Source organism: Gastrolobium bilobum, unplaced genomic scaffold (assembly GCF_033153095.1).
Source record: "Gastrolobium bilobum isolate Gb01-03AN ecotype WA unplaced genomic scaffold, APGP_CSIRO_Gbil_v1 utg8574, whole genome shotgun sequence".
Taxonomy (NCBI): Eukaryota; Viridiplantae; Streptophyta; class Magnoliopsida; order Fabales; family Fabaceae; genus Gastrolobium; species Gastrolobium bilobum.
In genome coordinates, this window is record NW_026898963.1 from 34993 (window position 1) to 58618 (window position 23626).

At 35.2% G+C, this 23626-nt stretch overlaps 1 protein-coding gene and 1 long non-coding RNA gene across 2 annotated transcripts; both read right to left on the bottom strand.

Annotated features, from left to right (window-relative positions):
* Positions 1 to 14097: 14097 nt before the first annotated feature.
* LOC133285839 (uncharacterized) lies at positions 14098 to 15678 on the bottom strand. The gene is made up of 3 exons (XR_009748058.1): positions 15485 to 15678; positions 14798 to 14877; positions 14098 to 14326 (listed from the first exon to the last, which is right to left on the bottom strand). It is a non-coding gene; the product is annotated as an uncharacterized LOC133285839 (long non-coding RNA).
* A 4766-nt stretch (positions 15679 to 20444) lies between these two features.
* LOC133285841 (ninja-family protein 2-like) lies at positions 20445 to 22330 on the bottom strand. The gene is made up of 2 exons (XM_061483133.1): positions 21922 to 22330; positions 20445 to 21086 (listed from the first exon to the last, which is right to left on the bottom strand). Exons 1-2 carry the CDS (start codon positions 22310 to 22312, stop codon positions 20542 to 20544), a joined length of 936 nt encoding a protein of 311 aa, XP_061339117.1. The 5' UTR covers positions 22313 to 22330; the 3' UTR covers positions 20445 to 20541.
* Between the last annotated feature and the right edge of the window lie 1296 nt (positions 22331 to 23626).

Consider the following 23626-nt stretch of genomic DNA (forward strand, 5'->3'; position numbering starts at 1 on the left):
TTTTCCGGTGGACCTTTTGGACCAAGAGGACCAGTTTTCAAATCCTTTTTCTTTGATCTATCAGCTTACGGACGTGTTATAATCGTTTGACGACCGGATCTTCCCAAAACAACACAAGGCCGCTACTGTTCATCGCGTTTTGGACACTTTTCCGGCGACCTTTCAACTCCGACCGGCCACAGAAAGGTTCGAGACCGTCGGACGACCTCGTCGCCGAAATTTCAGCTCCGGAAGCCGCCGCACGCGCTCTCACGCGCCGCCACACTCCCAGAGAGTGAGGCCCACTTGCAGACACCTCCACCGGCGCGTGGAGGCGCGTGGGCCACTTTTTCCAGCTCCAGCCAAAAAGTTTTCTGATCTTCTCCTCATCCTCTTTCTGGATCTGTGCTCTCCTCTCAGATCGGACGTCGTTTGGTATTTGTTTTGTGATTTTTTGGCTTCTTGGAGCTTTTCTTAGACCATTTTCTGTGCAATATGGCCTCTTCTCAAAAGAGTTCTTTTTCAAAATTTTATGATGGTACCTCTTCTAGACCTAAGAGAGATGATCGATGGTGTTCTTATTGTAAAAGAACAGGTCATATCAAGGATTTATGCTTTCGCCTTTATGGAAAGCAAACTGTCTTAGAAAAGATGGTAAGGTTGCGTGGTCAACCGCATTTTACTAAAATAACTTCTGCACCTAATGAGACCCAACCTGCATTTCGTCCAGATGAGTTGGAACGGCTCCGAACTATTCTTCATTCTATGAGTAAGCCATCTGATACTAGTGCTTTGACTATGACTGGTATGAGCTCCAAAACTTATTCTTTCCTTTCTTCATGTAATGATTTTAAACATTCTTGGGTTGTTGATTCTGGTGCTACTGATCATATGGCTTGTTGTGCTGACTCCTTTACTTCTTATCATCCTACCATTGGAACTCATACAATAGCCGTAGCTGATGGCTCTCATACATCAGTTGCGGGTTCTGGTGACATAAACTTACAGCAGTCCTTACATCTTAAGGATGTTCTTCATGTTCCTAAACTCTCCACAAATCTTATTTCTATTCATAAAATTACAAAAGATTTGAATTGTACTGTAAACTTCTATCCTACCCATTGTGTTTTTCAGGATCTCGCCACGGGGAAGACGATTGGTAGTGCTAAAGAGCAAGGTGGGCTGTACTATCTGGTGTCACAATCTCCTGCAAATAAAGTAACAGATCACATCTTGATGTCTCATGGTCAATCAACTGCTGATTCTTTGATTTGGCTTCATCATAAGCGCTTAGGTCATCTTCCATTTAGTTTACTCAAATCTTTATTTTCGTCATTGTTTTTGTCTAAATCTGTTGAGTTTTTTCATTGTGATGTTTGTGAATTTGCTAAGCATCATTGTGTGTCTTTTCCTTCTAGTATTACTAAGAGTGTTGAACCTTTTGATCTTATTCATTCTGATGTTTGGGGTCCCTCTAAAGTCCCTCATGCTTCTGGAAATAGATGGTTTGTTTCTTTTATTGATGATTACACTCGTGTAACTTGGGTGTACTTAATGCGTGAAAAGTCTGAGGTACCACAACTGTTCTTTCAATTTTATAAAATGATTGAGACCCAGTTTGGTAAAAAAATCAAGAGACTAAGAACAGATAATGGTACTGAATATGTTAATCACAGCTTTTCCCAATTTATAAGAAATAACGGTATGATTCATGAACTTACTTGTGTTGACAACCCCCAACAGAATGGGGTTGCTGAAAGAAAAAATCGTCACCTTCTTGAAGTGGCTCGTGCATTAATGTTTCAGACACATGTACCCAAATACTATTGGGGAGATGCTATTCTTACTGCAGCATTCTTGATCAACCATTTACCCACTCGGGTACTTGACCATGTAAGTCCTATTCACTTTATGACTTCTTTTTTCCCTTCTATTCCAACTATGATGAGTCTTCCTCCACGAGTGTTTGGGTGTGTTGCTTTTGTTCATGTTCATAAACATCATCGCAGTAAGTTGGACCCTAGGGCTATTAAATGTGTTTTTCTTGGTTATGTTCCTGATAAGAAGGGCTACAAGTGCTATCACCCTAGTAGTAGGAAATTTTTTGTTTCTATGGATGTTACATTTCAGGAATCTGAGTCCTTTTTCCAAGGTCATCATCTTCAGGGGGAGAATCCTTCACCAGAAATCTCATCACCTCCCTTCCTTGAGTTTGAATCATCAGTGTCTACTCCTCTACCTATATCAGTGTATCCTCCACCTGGTCCTGTTCCTCTTGTGTCTGTTCCTCCTGTGTCTGATCCTCTTGTGAGTAATCCTCCTGTGACTGATTCTCCTGTGATTGATACATCAAGTACACCAGAGATACGAAAGATTATGACACCTGAAAGAAGGAAACAACCCACATTGTCTCAGCAGCAACCTCAATCGTCTGAACCACTGGTAAGTCCTGAATCTCATATTTCTGATCATGATGTTAATACTTCTGATGACTTACCCATTACTACTGATTCTGATGATTTACCCATTGCTCTTAGAAAAGGAAAAAGAGCTTGTCCTAAGAAATCTTGTCCCTCTTGTACTCAATACCCTATCTCCCAGTTTGTTTCCTCTGCTAATCTTTCTGTGCAGCACAAAAGCTTTGTTTCAGCACTAGAATCTATTGCAATCCCAAAATCAGTACATGAAGCCTTGAAAGATAGGAATTGGGCTCAAGCCATGCAAGAGGAGATGAATGCTTTAGAGAAAAATAAAACATGGGAGGTTATTGATAGACCCAACGGAAAGAAAGCAGTAGGGTGCAGATGAGTTTATGCCCTGAAATATAATTCTGATGGCACTCTTGAGGGATATAAGACTCGATTAGTGGCCAAATGTTACACTCAAACCTATGGCATTGATTATGAAGAAACCTTTGCTCCAGTTGCAAAGATGAATACAGTGAGAATCTTGTTATCCCTTGCTGCCCATTACAATTGGGATATAAATCAATTTGATGTGAAAAATGCTTTCCTCAATGGTGAGTTAGAAGAAGAAGTCTACATGGAAATTCTGCCTGGTTTTGATTCTGTGAAGGGGGAAAATAAAGTTTGTAGATTAAAAAAGGCCTTGTATGGATTGAAGCAGTCACCTCGTGCTTGGTTTGGTAGGTTTACTAAGGTTATGATGACCTTAGGATAAAGACAGAGTCAAGGAGATCACACTCTTTTCTTCAAGCACTCCCAAAATGGGAAGCTTACTGTGCTCCTTGTATATGTTGATGATATTATTATCACAGGTGATGATTTTGTGGAGAGACAGATTCTGCAAACACGGCTTGCCTCTGAGTTTGAAATCAAAGACCTTGGGAAACTGAGATATTTCCTAGGGATAGAAGTAGCTCATTCAAGCAAAGGAATTTTTATCAGCCACAGGAAATATGTTTTGGATCTTCTCAAAGAAGCAGGAAAGCTCGGGTGTAAACCCTCTAATACTCCTATTGAGCAGAATCACAAGATAGGCTATGAAGAAGAGAGTCCTCCAGTTGATAAAGGACAATATCAACGGCTAGTTGGGAAATTGATATATCTGGCCCATACTAGACCAGACCTAGCTTATGCTGTTAGTGTTGTCAGTCAGTTTATGCACGATCCAAAGGAAAAACACATGCAGGAAGTAGAGAGAATTCTTCAGTATCTTAAAGGTACTCCTGGTAAAGGATTGTTATTCCGACGTGATGTCAATCTATCTTTATAAGTCTACACAGATGCTGATTATGCTGGATCCGTGACTGACCGTCGTTCTACCACTGGTTATTACATGTTTCTTTGCGGTAACTTGGTGACATGGAGAAGTAAGAAACAAGATGTGGTTGCCAGATCAAGTGCAGAAGCTGAATTTCGAGCTATGGCTCAAGGCATTTGTGAGTTACTGTGGCTGAAAATTGTACTTGATGATCTCAAAATAAAATTATGAAGCTACTATGTGATAATAAGTCCGCTATTTGTATAGCTCATAATCCAGTTCAACATGATCGGACTAAACATATTGAGGTCGACCGCCATTTCATCAAAGAGAAACTTCATAGCGGGTTGATTACCACTCCATACATTCCCACTGGGCGTCAATTAGCTGATCTATTAATAAAGGGGCTTCCTTCAGACAGATTTCAAGAACTTACTAGCAAGCTGGGAATGATAAATATCTATTCCTCAGCTTGAGGGGGAGTGTTGTAAATAATAATAATTTAGTTATTATTTAGTCATTTATTTGTTGTATTGGGCCAAGCCCATTAGGTCAAAATTAGGTCAAGTATTCTCTATAAATAGAGAACCTTTTGTACAGATTATACACAATTCAATAATATTTCAGATACCCTTTTCTTTCAAGTGTAGTGTTATTGCTGTGATGGATTGAGTGATTGTTACTCCCCCAAACACTTGAGTGCTGAGTGTTATATGTTTATCTTGGTGAGGGGTGTTCAAGCTAGATTCTGACATTTTCATGAGAATAGAAGGCATTGTTAGGAGTTCTTTGCATTGATTCAGTCATGCTTAGCATAGTGATCTATTGATTGTCTGTGTGATGTTGTGTTGGAATAATTGAATATATCCTGAATTAAGTCTTGTACATTGCTGGGGACAACAACGTTTAAATCTGGGAAAGATTTGATGTGCCTCTAGCAGGTGTAGTTTTCTGTGTTAAAATTGATAAGAATTGAGTCATAAAAGAGCAACTTATATACATATTTGCTTATTATATTGATTCTGTCTATGACAATAATATTTCTCACCTATTGGTTGTGTTTATACAGGAAAAAGGAGTGAAAATTACAAATTATAAAAAGCCTGTTGACGCAACTCCACACGGGTGTATCACAGTACAAATTCCAGCAACATGGCGCGGACCGGCACCAAACTGGCGCGAACCCGCGCCAGTTTACGAACTCTACACCGGAGCCCTGCAAGTGGCGCCAACTGGCGCCACATTGGAGCTACCTGGCGCCAAGTTCTTTGAAGAAACAAAATGTCACAGTAGAGTGGCGCCTAGTGGCGCCAACTAGCGCCACAATTTTGAAGCAACATGGCGCCACATTCCATGCTACTTGGCGCCAAATTGAAGCAAGGTAGCGCCACTTTTGTGTCAGGGACAAGGCGCCAACTAGCGCCACTTTTCGAGGAAAATTGTCCGGCTTTTCATATCAGGCAGAAGCATGGCGCCAACTTGTGCAAACCGGCGCCGGGTTGCGGGAAAAATTACACCGTGTTGTCTGGGGGTATTTTTGGAAGAAGAAAAAGAGGCGTATAAATAGGATGCCTTTTACAGAATTAGTGATCTAGACCTATTCTATTGAAGCGAGACGACGACGGTGCTCCGAGGAGATTCTGGAGATCAAGTTCTTCTTCTTCATCTTCTCTTTTATTTTATGTATTTATTGAATATTGGATTTTTGGCCATGATAATGGTTGGCTAGTACTTTTTATTGTAGTTAGGGTCACAAACCCTATGTGAACCCTTGTTACGACAGATTGATTTATAATTGCTAGTTTATATAAATTGTCTTTATCTCTATCATGTGCGTATTTATATTCTCTTTATTAGAATTGATCAATCTGATAGTTGAGGATAGTTTGAGGGTTAGAACCCTAGATAGGAATATTGCGGTTTCATCCTGAAAGGGGATAGGATAACGGTTCGTATGCATGCTAGGAATAGATGTGTATTGAATTGCGGATGCCTAAATTATTGAGTTCATTGCTTAATACCATGAGGAACATTGCAAGGAATTGGGGTTCCAATTGGGTTTAAAGGGTTAACCTTGCAAGGAATTGAGGGTTAACTATTAATATTTTTTAGATAATAATTTATCCGAGTAATTTTATAAATGAATATTGTAAATCAATCCAGAGTAAGGAGTGGGGATCATATGGTGAGTGTATCCTAGCTACAATGCTTTTCTCATTTTTACAAATCAATTCATTCTTATTCTTATTTTTATTCTTCAATATAAAAATACAAAAACAAGTCTTTACTTTTAATTTTACTCAAATCGACATTATTTGTCACAAACAAACCCTTTTGAACTCTTCCATTCTTGAAAGGAATATTAATTGATAAATGATCACAATCCCTGTGGAGACGAACTTTACTTACTATTATATTACTTGTGCGATCGGTATACTTGCCGGGAAGCATCAGTTGCCTATGTACATTTTGTACATTAAATGTTATGTTGCTATAAATTACGTATAATTATCTGCACTGAGCCAAGTTGGTAAGAATCCATGGATGGATTCTAGTTGGATATTAATTATGTATATGTTGTTGATAGAAATTATGATTAGCAGGTATTGTTATATTGTGGGATTGATTCCCTAGTTAGTCCTAAAAATAGTCGTTATGCTGTCCGTAAAACATTATTCGGGTTAGTACTAGTTACTATATTCGGATAGTGGACGACTATAAAGATACAGTTGTAGGAAATCAAATACCAATATTAGATTAATGTAATTATATGCAACAATACGTAAAGATAAATCGATTAGAAAAAGTTTACTAACTCACTGTTTTAGTATATCTTTAAGAAGATATTATTTAGTTTTTTGCTTAATTAAGATAAATAACATGTGTATGCAATCATATGGATGTTAGCACACCGTCTACAGACAGGATGTTACAGTGGCTCACGCGCCAATGGAAGGAAAATTGTTTGCTATATGTTGGTGGCATGTTAAGGAACGTAGAGACTCCAATCAAGACGTGACTTTGATAAAGGTGGTCACCAAAGGGAGGCAGTTCTAGTCGTATAGTTTCCAGGGAAGAACAACACATGGATGCATCGTCACGCATGCGAGTAATGACACTGATGGAAAAACTCCAAGCTGTGAGTGGGAGCGCATAACTAAACTGAAAGTAAAAAGAGGGCCTTGAAGGCCGTAGCATGTGAGAGGGGAAAAACAAAAATTTTGCGCAAGTGGAATACACATGCATATCAAGATACATACTTTAAGACGTATGTCATACCTTGTTCGTGAAAAACTCAAGACGACCAAAGGTAGGTCTGAAGGGTTCAGACCCTCTAACGTTGATCCACACCACCTGCGTCTAGATACAGGAACTCCTTCCAGTAAAGCCGCCAATTGATCACCACAAAGAGGCTTGCTATTCGCTCAATGTGTGATGAGAGGAGGCTATGTAAAAGTGTTTGGAAGAGTGAAGTTTTCTGAGAGAAAACCTCACAAAAGTGGCGCAGGAAATTAGGAGAGAATGACTTGGTTTGTTTTCTAAAAACCCTAGAAGGAACATATATAAAGAGGCGCACAAGAGGAGCCTATTTGTTAAAAACAAATCAGATTTTTAATCAATAAAAATCCCTTCCAAAAGGGCGCTCCATCAAAGAAAGATAGAGAATAGGATTTGTTGCAAATCAAATCTCATCAAATCTTGCCAACAACATCCTATCATATCTTTATGATATATTAGGTTCAAAACCTAATCAAATATCTGATCATAAATCATCATATAATCAGTTATATGGTGCACCCAATATAGCCTAAATAATGACCAGATACATTTGAGTAATCAAATCACTCAAATATTCTCTCAACAGATTGTATCTTCTGGAGCTTATACTGATGACTAATCATCAGCCATATTAGCGCCCCATATCTCCTTGGATTATGTCCAAGAGATTTTCTCTTGATATGTTCCAACAAAATCTAATCTTGTTATGTTCCAACAAGATCTTATCTTGTTTTTTTCAAACAATATCTTATCTTATCCTTTTTCGTAATGAAACAATTTTCATAGCCAATTCTAATTTAATTATTAAATTCAAATATTAAAATATTCAAATTTCAAATTTCAAAATTTCGAATTCAAATTTCAAATTTCAAATTCAAAATTTGAATTTCAAAATTCAAATTCAAAATTTAAATTTCAAAATTCAAATTTTAAATTCCAAAATTCAAAATTTAAATGTTTGATAATTAATTAATTTAACTAATTAAATTAATTAGTAATGACTTGGACTATCCAAGCTAATTACATTAACCATGCGCCCTCCACCCCTTTAGGTGGAGTTCCAAACTACTTTTTGGGCTAATAACTATTATAAGGCCCAATACTTTTAATGCTAGAGCATCTAGACAATTAGGTGTTTGTGTGTGACCCATTAGGTCCAACATAGTCACTGACATAAATGTTCTTGGGCCCAATAAGCCCACAACCCATCTAATGACAACACAGAGCACTAGCAATGCTTTGTTGCCCCAGAACTAGTTAGATTAATGATTTGATCATCCTATCAAACATATTTGGTTGCCGTATGTCTGTCCCTTCGTCTCGGTTACCTTCCTATAAAACCTAGGATAAAGAAACGTATCATCCCTTGCGGTTTAGGGTTAGCTTTTTATGAAATAGGGAGTCTTCAATTTACTGACTCTAAAGGCAGATCATCTTATGATCTCTTTTACTATGCATAGATTCCCGAGTCACTGTAAATGTCATCCCGATTTCTCCGGTTTAAGGATAACCTAATCTCTCACAGAGATTTGACGAATTCCTTCAGCTTATCACCCTAGCCCTGTGCCCTATCAGGACAAGCCCAAGAGCATACCTATGAATCTCCATATTTCAGGCAGACGAGGTATACAGTCAAAGCATGCCTTCTTGAACACAGTCTAAGTGATAACTTCTGGTCTAAGGAAAGACATACCCAAATATAAAGAGACTACTCTAATGATACTATCTGTGAGATTTCCTCATAGAGTCTCTTTGTGGGTCCGTTCAGTGCGAGCTATACTCTTGTAGGTTCACCCACGACTTTAGCTAAGACATCTCCATATCCGTAGCACATGAGGTCTATACCTTGTATCCATATACAAGTAGATAAGTCATGCTAGTCTTACCCGAGATTACTGACCCCATTCTCAGTATCTCTAGACTAGGAACATAATATTAGGAATAAGCATCTGGTATTCTTGAATCCTCATGATCGTGATCTCATCACAGATATTCAAGAGATACCTATTTTATTCCACGGGATTTATCAAGTTATTCATAATATATTAACATTAATATCGAGACAGAATTATGAAACAAGATAAAGAGTGCTTTTATTTATTTGCGACAATATTAAAAAGGTCTACATCTATGTCCTTATTTAATCATAAGATTGTCTCTAGGACACCCAAATACTAACATAAACGTCTAGAGGTGGGTCCTAGGCAAACGTGGTTGCAGATAGGAGAATAATCTAATTGTGTGGTCTTTGGCCAGAAAGGTTGGCGGTGATAGACGAAGGTGGATAACGACAAAGTCTGATTAATGAGTGATCAGATGCTCATTGATATAGGTGAAATAAGTCATAGGCTGAGGGAGATATGTTGGAAGGATGTATTGTAGTAAGGACTTCTGGTAAAACGCTTAGTAAGAAAACTGATTTCATGCGCGAGAGCGTTCGGTGGCTTTTGGTCACCAAAGTTGGACGACATTGTAGATCGATCTGAGGTGATCTTGTTAAGGTGGTCCCCAGTCGGAAAATTTGGGCGATGACAACAACGTTGGCTAGAAGGGCAATGATCAATAGAATGTTAACTCTCCCATAGAGTTAATTTTGGCTTATATTTTATGATTTGGTTACTAATATTGTATATAATTCCCTTATAAACATAAGATTATTGCATTAATTCTATCTTTTTGTGTTGTGAATGAGATATGTGTTAAGTATTTATATTTGAAGTTATTTCAATTGCTAGAGCAGTTCATTGTCTTTTAAATTTCTGTTGCAGATTACAGCCATAGAAATATTATAGCAATGGTGCATTTAAAGATGTAACAGTATGGATAAGAGGATAAAGCATTCAAATTCAATCACAAAGATATAGCTCTACAACACTAGATAAGGGATAAAAAGGTTGCAAAAGATAAGACAAAAACATATATCCTATTAAATCCTAAAATCCAAAACTCAAGAGGAGAAATATAAGCATCATGATAAATCCAAGCCATATTAGAAGACTATTTCTGAGGGAATTCGAATTCAAAAGTTAATTGGCGCCTAAGTCTGTAGTTTTCTATAAAGGAAAAAAGAAAAAGAAAAAATAAAACCCATTCACGTCCAAAGGGAGAGCCATTGACTACTTTGAAGACTTTGTTAAGAGGAATCCAACGGGTTAAGGGGTGAAGCTAGGGTCCAATAAAGGAATAATTAGATCTGGTTGATTCCAACACTTCTTTGGAATCTTAGAGACGGTGAAGAGTGGCAGGACGTGGAGTTTGTACGGGAGCAAAGCTACAACAATGCTACTATTTAACTTATCTTAGTTCTATTGAGTTTTCTTCTTTTTTGTGTTTCTTTTATTTCAATTATAAGTTAAATTCCTTAGGATTGGGTGATAGAGTACCCATATTGTATTATAAACATAGTTGCCTAAACTTTGCTATATTATTTTTCCATTAGTTGTTTAATAAAGTATTTCATTCTTAATCTTGTTATCTTACTAGGAAAGAGCTGCAAGTGTTTTAGGATTTGAGCTATAGGGATATAGGTGATCCTTGTTAAATAATGTGGATTAATTAGGTTAATTAAATCTAGTTAATTTGTGGATATAGGGATGATCCACACCACGTAGCCATAAGGAACTTAAACTTAATGAATTCAATAATAAGTTTTGCATAGGGATGCGAGAATTGGTTATTGGGTATATACGTAAGGTTGACGGGAGTCCTTATATACAACTAAGTGTTCTGGTTACTGATGGAGGCTAACTATAGCATTATTCTAGTATTCTGGTGATGTTGCAATATTAGAGAAATTGCTCCCGATCTACCTTTTGATACTTGAAACTTAATTATTTTTGTGCGTTCTTATACTAAGTCAATAGTTTAAGCTTAATATACTCATTAGCCCATAGTTTAATTATTTAGATTTTAGTTTAGGGTTTAGGGTTTAGTCCTTAAATACGATCATTATCACTTTTATTGCTTTAATTAGGCAGCAACATTATAATTTTCTCCGTGGGAACGATATTTGGACTTACACATCCTATATTACTTATGATAACATGCACTTGCATTTAGGTGTGCTGATTATTAAGGTAGCAAAATTGCACAACAAGTTTTTGGTGTCGTTACCGGGAATTATTTATAAAGTTTGTTCCTTTTCTGAAGTGATATTAGATCTACACTTTTTCCATTTTTAGGTATTGCATCCAATTTATGAATAGCCCCTTAACTTGCCAGAAGTCTTTTTTGATTGAGAAATTGAAAGAACAGTTCAGACTAGAAGGAGGAAGCAAAGATATAACAAAGCTATGACAGTACCTAAGATGGAAAAGAGGACATAAGGATCTCATGTTGATGGACAAAGGCAGAACATAGATGAGATACAAATTAGGGCATATGGAGTCCTAACACTCACCAATCTCCACTCAGGGATTGTACAACCTGACATTGCAGCAGATAACTTTGAGTTGAAACCTATCATGTTCAACATGCTGCAAATGATTGGCCAGTTCAATGGATTCCAAGTGAAGATCCACATCTTTACCTGAAGAACTCTTCAAGATACAAGGAGTCACCTTTGATGCATTAGGACTGAAGTTGATCATGTATTCTCTATCTAATAGAGCTAAGGCATGGTTGAGCATTTTGCTATCTAATTTAATCAAAAGATATGAGGGCTCGATTGAAAAGTTCTTAGTTAAATTCTTCCCTCCCACCAAGGCAAATCAACTAAGAAATAATATCACGCAATTCTAGCAACATGAAGGAGAATCACTATATGAATAATGTGACAGATTCAAGGAATTGCTACAAAGATGCCCCAACTGTGGTATACCTGAATGAATCCATACGGAAACCTTCTGCAATAGATCGAATGGACAAAGTAGGGGTATAGTATATATGTCATCTAAGGGATCCTTCTTGAACAAGATTTTTCCAAAGCTTATAAGATCCTAGAGAAAATGACAAACAACAATTACCAATGGCCAATCGAGAAATCAATTGCACAAAAGAAAGCAGTAGAAGAACTGGAACTTGATGTTATATCTTCATTGACAACAGATATATCCTCTTAGAATAATACAATTAAGAATCTTAATATGAGTGTTGATGCTAGAGCACAGCAAGCACATGCAATTTCTAAGGTTGTATCATATATTTTCTGTAATGACCTACATGTTTATTATTATTGTCCCCAAAATTCTCAATCTGCTTGTTTTGAAGGAAATTATAATAGGGACAATCCAATTCAAACATCTACAGATCCAAGTTAGAGGAATCATCTGAGTTTATCATATTCTCAAGGACAACAACAAGGGTCCAACTATGTTCTAGCATCATAAGGTCAAAAACTGCCATTCTAGAATCAACAACAACATCACCAACAACTTAGATAGCAAGCTGACAACTCTAATATGCTGGAGAATATGCTGAAAGATTTTACAGGAAGAAGTGATGCTATTATCCAGAACCAAGAAGCATCTATTAAGAACTTGGAGAATTAAGTAGGACAGTTGGAAGAAGCTATGAGAAATAGACATATGGATCGCTGCCCAGTAACATCAAAAGTCCAAAAAGGGTTGGAGATGAGCAAATTAAAGCCATGACATTGAGGAACGGAAAGGTGTAACACCTCGTTTGTAGTCGGTGTATTATCATGCATATGATACTAAGCACAACATAATTAATTAATAAAGCGACAAATAAACTTATAGTAACACAATTACACTTGTGTAAATACGTGAATAAACTTTTTCCTTCCTTATGTATTGCAATTTATTCTATTTATTTCGTCCTTACTCATAATCATGCCTACTTCCATTTAATCATTACACACTTATACGACTTAATCTTTTACTAATCTATAATCATTGATTAATCCCTTTGAGACATTAACGTATATTGCGATAAGTTATATTAACCTCCCTAATGTCCCTTAACATTTATCAAGGCACCACAACTCACTAGAAATGGATTTAAGCCTTCCAACACCTAAGTAATCGATTACAACATTAAAAGTAACATATTACTCCACTGTAAGAGCAAGTAATCGATTACTGCCTCAAGTAATCGATTACTTTCAAGACAGTGGCTCGGGTTGAGCTATTACCAGGAAAATATCCATATACTGCAAATGAGTAATCGATTACTCCCTAGGCAGTAACAATAACTACCTCATTTTGTTGTATCCTTGAATTTATAAACCCTCCATGGGTCTATTACACCACTTAATTGACATTGTATCATATTTAATACACAATCTTAGCCAATTTCGAGATTTAAACCTATAATACATCTATGAATTTTTACATAAAAGGCTCCATGCCAATACATACATCAACAACATATTCATTCATCAACTTTCATGAGAATATCATAAGATTTATAAATACAATACTTGAACATCAAAATTACATCAAGAAGTATACAAATCCATAAAGGCAACACATACCATATTTACAAGCCTTAAACAAAATTATACAAGTTTATATCAAAATGTGTTGGGCTATACAAAAGTGCATGACTATGCATAATACTTCTCGAAAGCATATACATCACATGATCAAATCTTCAAAATACATATCATCAACATAATTAGGTCTCCCTAAAGCATAAGAGTCTCTAACTCTGTACGAGCTTCGTCCCCAGTGAGGTTCCACCTCCTTCAACTGGAGCACCTGAAATATGATCTCCAAACAGGATGATATAAATATCTCAATAAACCCAGGGTTCATGGAGAATTTCTCCATCCATGAGTTTACTTCTTGCATGAAAGGTTAGTACACATGGCATAAAAGTAACATATATCTAGAGGCAAATTTCTTGGAGAATTTTCCCACCCATGATTGTAAGTGTAACACCCCGTGTATACCCGGTTTGTTAACATATCATCGTATTAAGCTGCGCTTAATTAAAAAAATGCAGAATATCTTTTTCTTTTCATTTATGACGTCATTATTCTTAGCCAAGTTGATTACTTAATCAATTTCATAAAAATATCGCCTGTATGTAAATTGCAAAATGACATCTAACTGAAATACCTCAATATATAAATAAAGTGTGTATCTAAATCACGGTATTACATCTCGTAATCCGGACAATATCCTGATACATTATTACAACTCCAAAAGACTCAAGACATAAAAAAGACATAACAATACTATGTGTCATGGACAATCCCCATGCTCACCAAATAAACATAGTAAACAACAAGTCTCAACATAAAACTCCAAAACATAAACTGAAGCTATAAGCATAAAAGCAGCATACAAATCCAGCATCCAATCATGGCAGCATAATATAACAGCAATCTAACTCAGCTCCGGCCTCCTGCCGCATGAGGTCTCAACTTTACCTGACCCTGAAATAAGCATTCCCCAAACGTGGGGTGAGATCTCTAAACTAGAAATCTCAGTAAGACAAGGGGTCCTCAAGGATCTTCCACCCCAAGCTCACTTACATGTGCAATATAAGTTCAAAAAACATTTATATCATTATCAGTTCCAAAACTATGTAGTGCAACAGATATCTATGGCATGTATGTAATCACTATCTACTGGTTAGAGAAATGTAGGAATACGTCTATTCCCTACATGTAGTATAAGGAACACCGCTTGCACCTCACCCACAACCTCACCCTCTTATATGTTCTACATACTCAGGCTTACCGTATAGGTGGAACACCTCCATGCATATCAACAAGGCACTAACATATAATAGCTCAACAGCATTTCCAAAACATCAAAAGCATGTAACACAGCATGCATATACCATGTCCCCATGGGACATGGTGGAACCACAACATGGCTAAACCGAGGACACGAAAGCTTACCTGTACCCGTATGCCCCTCCGACTCGAACTCGGTATCACAAGGGTCCACACCACAAATAGAATCCAATGCACTCACAGATCTGGTTCAATGACCATCATAGTATCAATATACATATTCTAAAATTCCAAGGAAATCGGGTATTATTTTCTTTTTCATTTCGAACCAGAGATCCTTTTTAAAACATACCATTTAACTTATTTAATTTTAGATCATTATTATTTTATATATATATATATATATATATATATAACGTCCCCTGTAACAATCATATAAGCATAAGCATAAGCATAAGCATGCCTTTTCTTTATTAGCTTGCATTGCCTTTTCTTTATTAGCTTTCGTACTTCCGTTTCATTCACAGCTTTCGTTGTAACAATATATAAGCATAAGCATGCCTTTTCTTTATTAGCTTTTGACTATATATATATATATATATATATATATATATATATATATATATATATATTAAACTAATGCTTTCAAAGACCCATTTCTAAAATATGCTTTCTTTCAAGTTGGACCAAAGCCTGACCGATTGCTACAAAAGATTCAGACTTTCAATTTAAAAACTCACGCAACCGGAAGCAAATAGAAAAAGGTAGCGTACAGTGAAGCTATTGTAACAGTAACATATAACAAATATTATAGTCAAAATTAAGGATTCATAAGGGGATAATTAAGTTTACCTTGGTTCTTTTTAGAACAGAAAAATGAAAACTTGAGAGGTTTAGAAAGCACCCAAATCTTCAACAAAGGGTTCTCCTTCAACACAACTAAAGCTTTAATGGATGGGTGGTGTTTCAATAGAAGAGAGGAAGAAAAAAATGGAAACTTTAGAGAAGAAGGCTAGGACTCCAAGAAACTCTAAAGAGAAGCCACACTCAGCGGCTGAGTTTCTTTCAAAAAACACACCTAGGGTTTTGTGCCCAACTATTGTATTTATAGGCCACTTAAGGGTTAAAACACACAGTATTAGCTTTAATTGCTATACTTAGCATTTTAATCCCAAACTCTGGATTCATAACCTACTCAATTTTACAAGAATTTTCATATTTTTATTATATTTTTCTAAGCACCTTTCTGGTACGCGTTTTTCATAGCCAGTATTAGTTTCTGGCATCAGTTCTCATTATTTTGACTTGAAACTCGTTTTACAAGTCATATATATTATTCTAGTAATTATCATGCACTTACATTAATTTTCCGGAATACTTTTTCGGTACGCATTTATACCGACTAGCAGAACCAGTATCTGCACTTTTCTTCCGAAAAGCGACTTTCAACATTCTTAATCACTTTCCATAATTATTAAAGCCTCTTAATAATTATTAGGGTCAATTATGGAATCATTTCCTATTTTCACATAATTAATTAATTAAATACCTTAATTAACGGTGCGGGTTCTTACAGTAAGTGTGTACTCAGTACACTAGGATCCGTGCACCCACAGTACACCTTGGATCTGTGTTCCTAGAGCACAATGATAACTTTGGTGGGATGTCCTAAATGGATGAAATCCCAAAGGAAACTTCATGTTCCGATTGGCCAAATAACTAAAAAGTCAAATAACCATATTTAACCCCTAGTGTTTGTCTAATGGTGCACTCACCAATGACACAATAACTTTATATGAATGAAATTATACCATACAACTTAAACACAATCAATCATACAGTACATAACCATAACTCCCTAGGAGCATGGTGGAACAGTAAGGGAGATAAATCCCCAAGATCCAATATCTACCTCTTGAAGCCTTTCCTTTAGAAGATTTCTTCAAGCTCAAGTAATCTCCTCAATACTTGATTTAGGCTCAAAGTGTCAACACAATAATCTCCTACAAGTAGCACATATTTCAAAGGTGAAATAGGATCAATCACACATCAAACACAAAATATCAAGCTATTAACTATAATTTCACCATGAAATCACATTTTAGGAACTTACCCTAAACTTGACAAGTCAAGATTCAAGGTCTTGGTCCATAGAGTTGTCCAATGATTGATCTTCCACTTAAAAACCAATAGGTTCCACACTAAACCATCAATTAAACTTAAATCCATCATCAAAATCTATCACAAATTCATGAATATCAAATCCATAATTTTTCCCAAAAACCTAAATTATGAATCTTCATAAAACTTAAAGAATGTTGAGTTTTCTTACCATAGATCTCCTTTAAATGATAGTAGAAGTGATTTCCAAGCTTCAAAAGAACTCAAACACTCTTCCTACCTCCAAGACTCCAAAATGGTGCCAAACAAACAAAGAAGTTTTCTTCCAACACAAGGCTTCTCAATGGTATTTGTTTGGTGGGTTTTGCTCCTAGTGTGATTTTAAGCAATTTCCATCTAAGGACCAAAATGTTAAACAGACTAACTCAAGATAAGTTTTTGGAGCTTAGGCAACAATGTAGTCTCGGTCAAATGGAGAAGAAAACTTGATGAAGAAGGAAATTTAACAACTAATGATATGCTTTAAGTGTCTTATAATCACTTTGACGAAAAGTCAATCATAGCAACTTGGCCATTTACCAAATTGCCCTTATTCATTAATCCTTTATAATCTCCTCCAATCAAAGGATTATACCATCTAACATATATTTTAACATTCACAAAATCATTAAATAGTTTCTCATTACACTATTTTCAAGTTTCATGTAACTCACATAATTGCCTTTTTAACCCAAATTTTTTATTATTTAAACTTTCTCCCCGAAAAGTGACTTAAATTGCATAATTAAATTTTTTATCCAATCAACATATTTTAATTTCTAATTAATTCCCAAATTCACAATTTAATTAGTCGGGTTGTCATAAAAGGAAGTAGACACTACAAGAAATCACAAATTTTAAGTCAGTTATTTTATGTCACTTTGAAAAAAGGGCCAATGAACATATTGATTTTGAATATTTTAACCACTCTTTTACACCGCCTCGATTTCACCACCAATATATCATTTGAATTAATAACTAAAAAATAAAAATATTTAAAAATAATTTAATCTAACAAACTTTATCTCATTTAACCTACACCTTTCATCTTTTTAGCCGCCACACCTCATCTTCTTTCAAACTTCATCTCATTTGTAAGTTTTATTTTTATTTTTTTAAATCTTCCTCCTTTTGGATTTGTGTTAAGTGAATGTAACTCTTTTTTCTATTTTGAATAATGTGAACTTCTCCTTTTCAAGGATATGCGTTAAAAGCTCTGCGGTCATGGATCCCTTAGGTAAAATCATGAATAAATTTTTCTCAAATTAGTTGATTTGTGAAAACTCTTTCTCTTTTTTCTATTAGCTTTTTAGATTTGTATATGTTATGGTCTTTGTTACTTTATATTTCCTTTTGCATGTGTAGTTTGAGCTCAGCTTATGTTGTTAATGTCACTACTTACTAATATTTGGAAAATAGGTTCGTGGAAAAGTTGTTGTTATTTCTCTTGTTCTGCTTATCATCTTGTTTTGAGTTTATTTTTTAAGTAATGGGCATTGTGGATATGAAATAGGTTTGCATTTCCTGGATCAGTTTTAACTTTTTACTATCCTGGCATACTTGTTTTTTGTTTTTTATTTTTCTTATTATTGGTATTCTCTAAATTATAATATAATTCAACTATGTTGGAGTTTCTTGACAAAATATGGCACTTTGGGTTTTTAGGTTCATAATGTTTAGTTTTGACTAAGGGTTTAAACGAACCGGGGGTCTTTGACTCGGCTCGTGAAGACCTGGACTTACGTGTCTAAAATTGATTGTTGAAACTAGGTTTGTACTTGTATAAAAGCTCGTTTAATAAAAATGCCTTAGCCTCCAATTCAAAAGTTCAGCTTTAGAGCCTCTCAGGCTGTCCTATAACTTTTATTTTTTTAAATTTTTTATACTACTCATAATAACTCTCTCTCTCACTCCTCAACCCATTTCACCACATTTTATTGGTTAAATAGACTTTTTGAATTTTTTTTTTATATTATGCTGATTGGATATACATTGAATTTATGAATCTTTGTGTAATTATTAGTGTTGTTAATCGTATATTTTGTTTCGATAAATTTTTGTTATCTTATTTTATATTAACAGGTTAAACCAGACTTTTATTTTTTTTATAAATAAATCAGGTCACAGGTCGATAATTATATTTGTAATAGATAACAGGCTAAGCCAAGCTAATACATTTAAACACAGGCTTAATCTTTTAAGACCAAAGTCCGGCTCGACTCGACTCATTAACACTCCTAGTTTTGACAAGGTATCACGGTATAGCAAATTAGTGTATTGCCATGGATGGTATTTGGGTTATTTAGATTCAAAAATGGTATTACATAACAAATAGCCTCTTGCCCAATGTATAACATATGTCTGTCTCTCCCTCTCTCAAGTTTCAGAAGATATATCTCTTATACAACACATTGTCTAAGAAAAGACATCTTTATGGTATATTTTATTTCCTTTTTATATTCCCAAAGATTGAAGGCATATGAAAGGGAAATAAAAAAAAAATTATATTTGGGGCTTGATTTCATAAGAAACTTTTATTTTTTTCCTGAAGTTTTTCCAAGATCGAGACATGATATGTAGAATTCAATTTTGAAGGAAGTGATTGAAGGTTTTGAAATTTTTCTATACTACCTTATATCTGAGTCATTATTTGGCTCCTTATATATGCCTCACTTTTGAGCACTTCTTACTTGTTGGTTTAATTTTAGGATGCTCGTTCTATAGGGTATGATTAAGGTACACTTTCACGCTATAATGCAATGCAAATGTGAATTTCATATTGAATCCATGCAGTACAATCAATTATATACATTTACTACTAAATCTAGGTCCTATAATATGTTCTAATCAGATCTGTAGAGTTATTTTTGTGCTCTCGAATCTTCAATCATCACTTCATTCTCGAATTTGTATTTAGGCTCTTTGAAATCTTCCAAATGATTTTTGATTTACGCTTAACTCTTGAATCCTCATCTCATTTTGTTCCGATTGATTCTTCTCTTGTTTTTTTTTTCATGTTCCTTGAACTCATCATAGATACTTGTAATCATCAAAACTTCATGTAAATTTGATACCATCAAAGTGTTTATTTTTAAATACTATGTGCCACAATTTCCACTTTAATTTATCATTATTCTTGACATTTTTTATGACGATACATATAATAATTTTATTCATTGAATAGTTTAGAAAATGTCGAAAATCCAATTGTTTCTTAATTAACTAATTGATAAATATATAATGTATGGTATATATATTTTTAAATTTAATTAAAATTTAATAAAATAAATTAACAAATGAAAAGTTTAAAATTTAATGGGAAAATATATTTAAGAATAAAATATTATTTCTCTCATACGTAATTTACAAAATTATTATTGAAATATAAAATTTAAAACTTTGCTTAAATTTTCATCCATTTTAACTACATCAATATAAAATTACCATGAGATTAATTTAAAATAACGTTAAATGGCATTAATTTTGGAGAAAAAAGACAGTTGAGATTTCTTGTAAATTAATAATTAATTAATAAATGGACCCAATAAATCTTACCAAAATTAACGATTAAAATCTTGTATAAGACTTATTAATTATTGAAATCAGCCTTTCCTCCTCACTTTTATGAAAAACTACAATAAGCAAAATTAAAATTATGTATTGGTAAAAGAATACTGAATACATATCTAACATTTAATTAATTGAATTCTTCCACCACATAATTGAAGAATGCTTAAAACCCCAAAAGATCACCCAAATGCAGAAGGAATCACGGTAATGTGCCTTAGAGGTTGAGAAATGTCTGTGCCACCAGCATGCTGCACAAACTCAGTAGGTGAAAATGTGCTTCCATGGCAGACACAAACAATGCTAACTTCTGATTTTGTACATCTGTATAAAAACCCATTAACTGTTTTTCCATTTGGTCCGTTTCCAGTTGTGGAAACATATGGCATTCGAGGAAGAGAAGAGGATTGAGAAAGAGGTTTTGGAGCTTTTCCCATTTCAGTTTTGGTTTCCTTCAAAGGGTCATCATTGCTTGAATTTTCATCAGACAGAGGCTTGCAAATTGGAACCACCTTGAGTTTAGTTGGCTCTGGTGTGATCTTCGGTTGAATTTCCTTCACAATGTGGTTTCTCCCTTCAACTTTGCCATGTTTGCACTTTACAGGATGAGAAAGAGCACTTTCTTCAGTTTGGCTTCTAATGCTATTTTCTTTATCAGAATTACTCAGCTGAGTTGTTTCTGATGAAGAATGAGTTGAATTGTCGTGCCTGTCTGTGCTTCCCCCACCTATGAAAACAAACCTGAGCTGATATATAAATTTTTTCTTGATTTTCTTCTTTTAAATAATTTAAAAAAAAATAAAGAGTAAATACCATTTTCGGTTCACGATGTCCGCTTTAGTCCCTAACAAATAAAAAGGATATTCGTGGTCCATAAGAAATTCAAAATGGAACCATTTAGTTGAAATCGTGGTCCTTCACGAATTCAAAAAAGACCATCCCTCAAAAAGAATAAAATGGATCCACTTTGAATTTCTTCTTAAGGACCACGAAGAGCCTTTTTAGGACTAAAGCGGCGTAGTAAAATTTGTTAAGAACCGAAAAAAAGGGTATTTACTCAAAATACAAATATATGCCGATCCAAACAGAAATTTTTGTAATCAATTTGGACACATTTTTCTGTTAAACTTGACTAGACTATACTCTATCAAAATATAAATGAATTGACTGCTCCAAAAGTAACCTCTGCTCTCCAGAAGAACAATGCTATTTAGAAAACTATCTTAGAATGACATGCTCATAGGTGCTGTTAATGTGGCTATATAAAACAATTGTGAGAATTTGGGCTGAGACCAATGTGCAAGACTATGTGAGATGCAAGATTACAAGTCTATAAACCCTGTTAGAAACACTTATTTTCGTTTTAGACTTCAATTTAAACATTTTCACATACAATATATATGCATGAATTTAAAGTTTCTGCTGCTCAAATACTTAAGCTAAAGTTACAATAAACACACACAAAAATTATCATTGAAGAAGAAAGTTAAAACACCGTAAATTCACAATCATAAGAACCTAAAAAGACAAAGAAATTAAATCACAATAATAAAAGAAATTACCGTCACGAGAAGAGCTCTGGTGTTCTGAAACCACAGAAGAAGCGCATATTGAAGACGAATCAACAACATCTCTTTCATCATTCTGTTCCGAATCACGAATCGAAAACGGTTGAAAACCTCTGCATGCGGTTGGAAACACAAGGCCATTGTTGAAACTAACACCACCAGTTTTCTCCCTTTTGGACATTATTCCTCGTTGTTGTTGTTGTTTCGCTTCATCACATGACTCTCTCATCATCAACCTCCTCTTCCGCTTCGATTCTTGATTGGAACGTTCAGATTGAAACCCATTGGATCTAGCATCAGTTCTGCTGAAACTACCTCCAATGGATAATCTCAAGTCTAGCTCTAGCTCTTCCTCCCCTAACCCTAACTCTGCTGAAACTTCCATAATTTTTTCAATGCTACTCTGAATTTTCCAGGAAAATGAGCTTGGATTTTCTAGGAGAAGAAAAAGGAGGAAAGAAGCGAGCTAGGGAGGGACACGTGGCGGAATGCGAGAAGGCGAAGAAAACGATTGGTGACACGTAAGCCAGTTCTGGGATGTTACTAATGAAAACCGATTTTTAAGGGCTTTTTTTATTTTTTTTAATTGTTTTATGGTGGTTTGTTTGGAAGTTCTGAGAGGTCCACGTGGCAATCATGCGTGAGAAGCTCAGGAAGCGACACGTGGTTGGAGATTTTGTTGTTCCCGCGAATCTTGAATGCCCATGGACAAAGGAAGGCGAAGAGAGAGGGGAAAACGACACGTGGGTACCCCGTTTTGAGTGTGGTTGGGTTAAGAGAGCGACACGTGGTGATGTATGGCAGAGAAGAGCTCAATGGGTCAAGTTGGTTTTGTTGCTGTGAAATGTTAACTAGAAGCTTTTTGTTTTAGGGTGCGGTGGAAAATTTCAGAGTTTTCAATATATTTTTTACTTATAATATGAATTTTATTTTTTATCAAATTATTAATAAATAATTTATTTTAAAATAAGATAAGAGAATATTTTGATAAAAAATAAAATATATATCATATTATGAATAAAAAATGTATTGAAAACTCAGTGCTTCTGTAATGTTAAAAGTATTCTCATGACGATGGCAGTGACATGACAACGTTTTTTATTTACTGAACTGGTACAGTAGGTAGAAAATGGAAAACGTGGCCAACAAATGTGGGCACAGTTGGCTAGGGTTTGGTCCATACCCCTCAAGGGAGTGGGTTCAAATCCCGCTGACCGATGTGAGGACTTTGTTGGTGGGTGATATGTAATCCTTCTCAGAAATCCTCAAAGAGGTTGGGGGGTCTTCCCTGACCCTAGTAGGATACCGATGTCTAACTCCGCTTAAACTTTTTGGTATAAAAAAAGGGGGAAAACGTGGAATCACTTGCGAGGCAAGAAAGTGGTGTATTTCAATCGAGGCCTGGGTTTTGCCGTTTTAAGATATACTCTGTTACGTCATTGGTTCTATTCGATGGGCTAATCAAAGCCGAAGAAAAAATATGCTAGTTGTACGAGGAAAGAGAATTTTTTTTAATTCATGTGTTATTTTTTAAGGAAATAGTTGTATTATGTCACATAATATAATTATCTTATGTTATACATTCAAAAAATCTTGTGCCCATGTTTTCTTTTCATTTTTTATTTTTTTTAAAATTGTGAATCTCACAACTTTATTTTACCTGTACCGTTGGAATCTATAAGCTCACTATGTTCTCTTT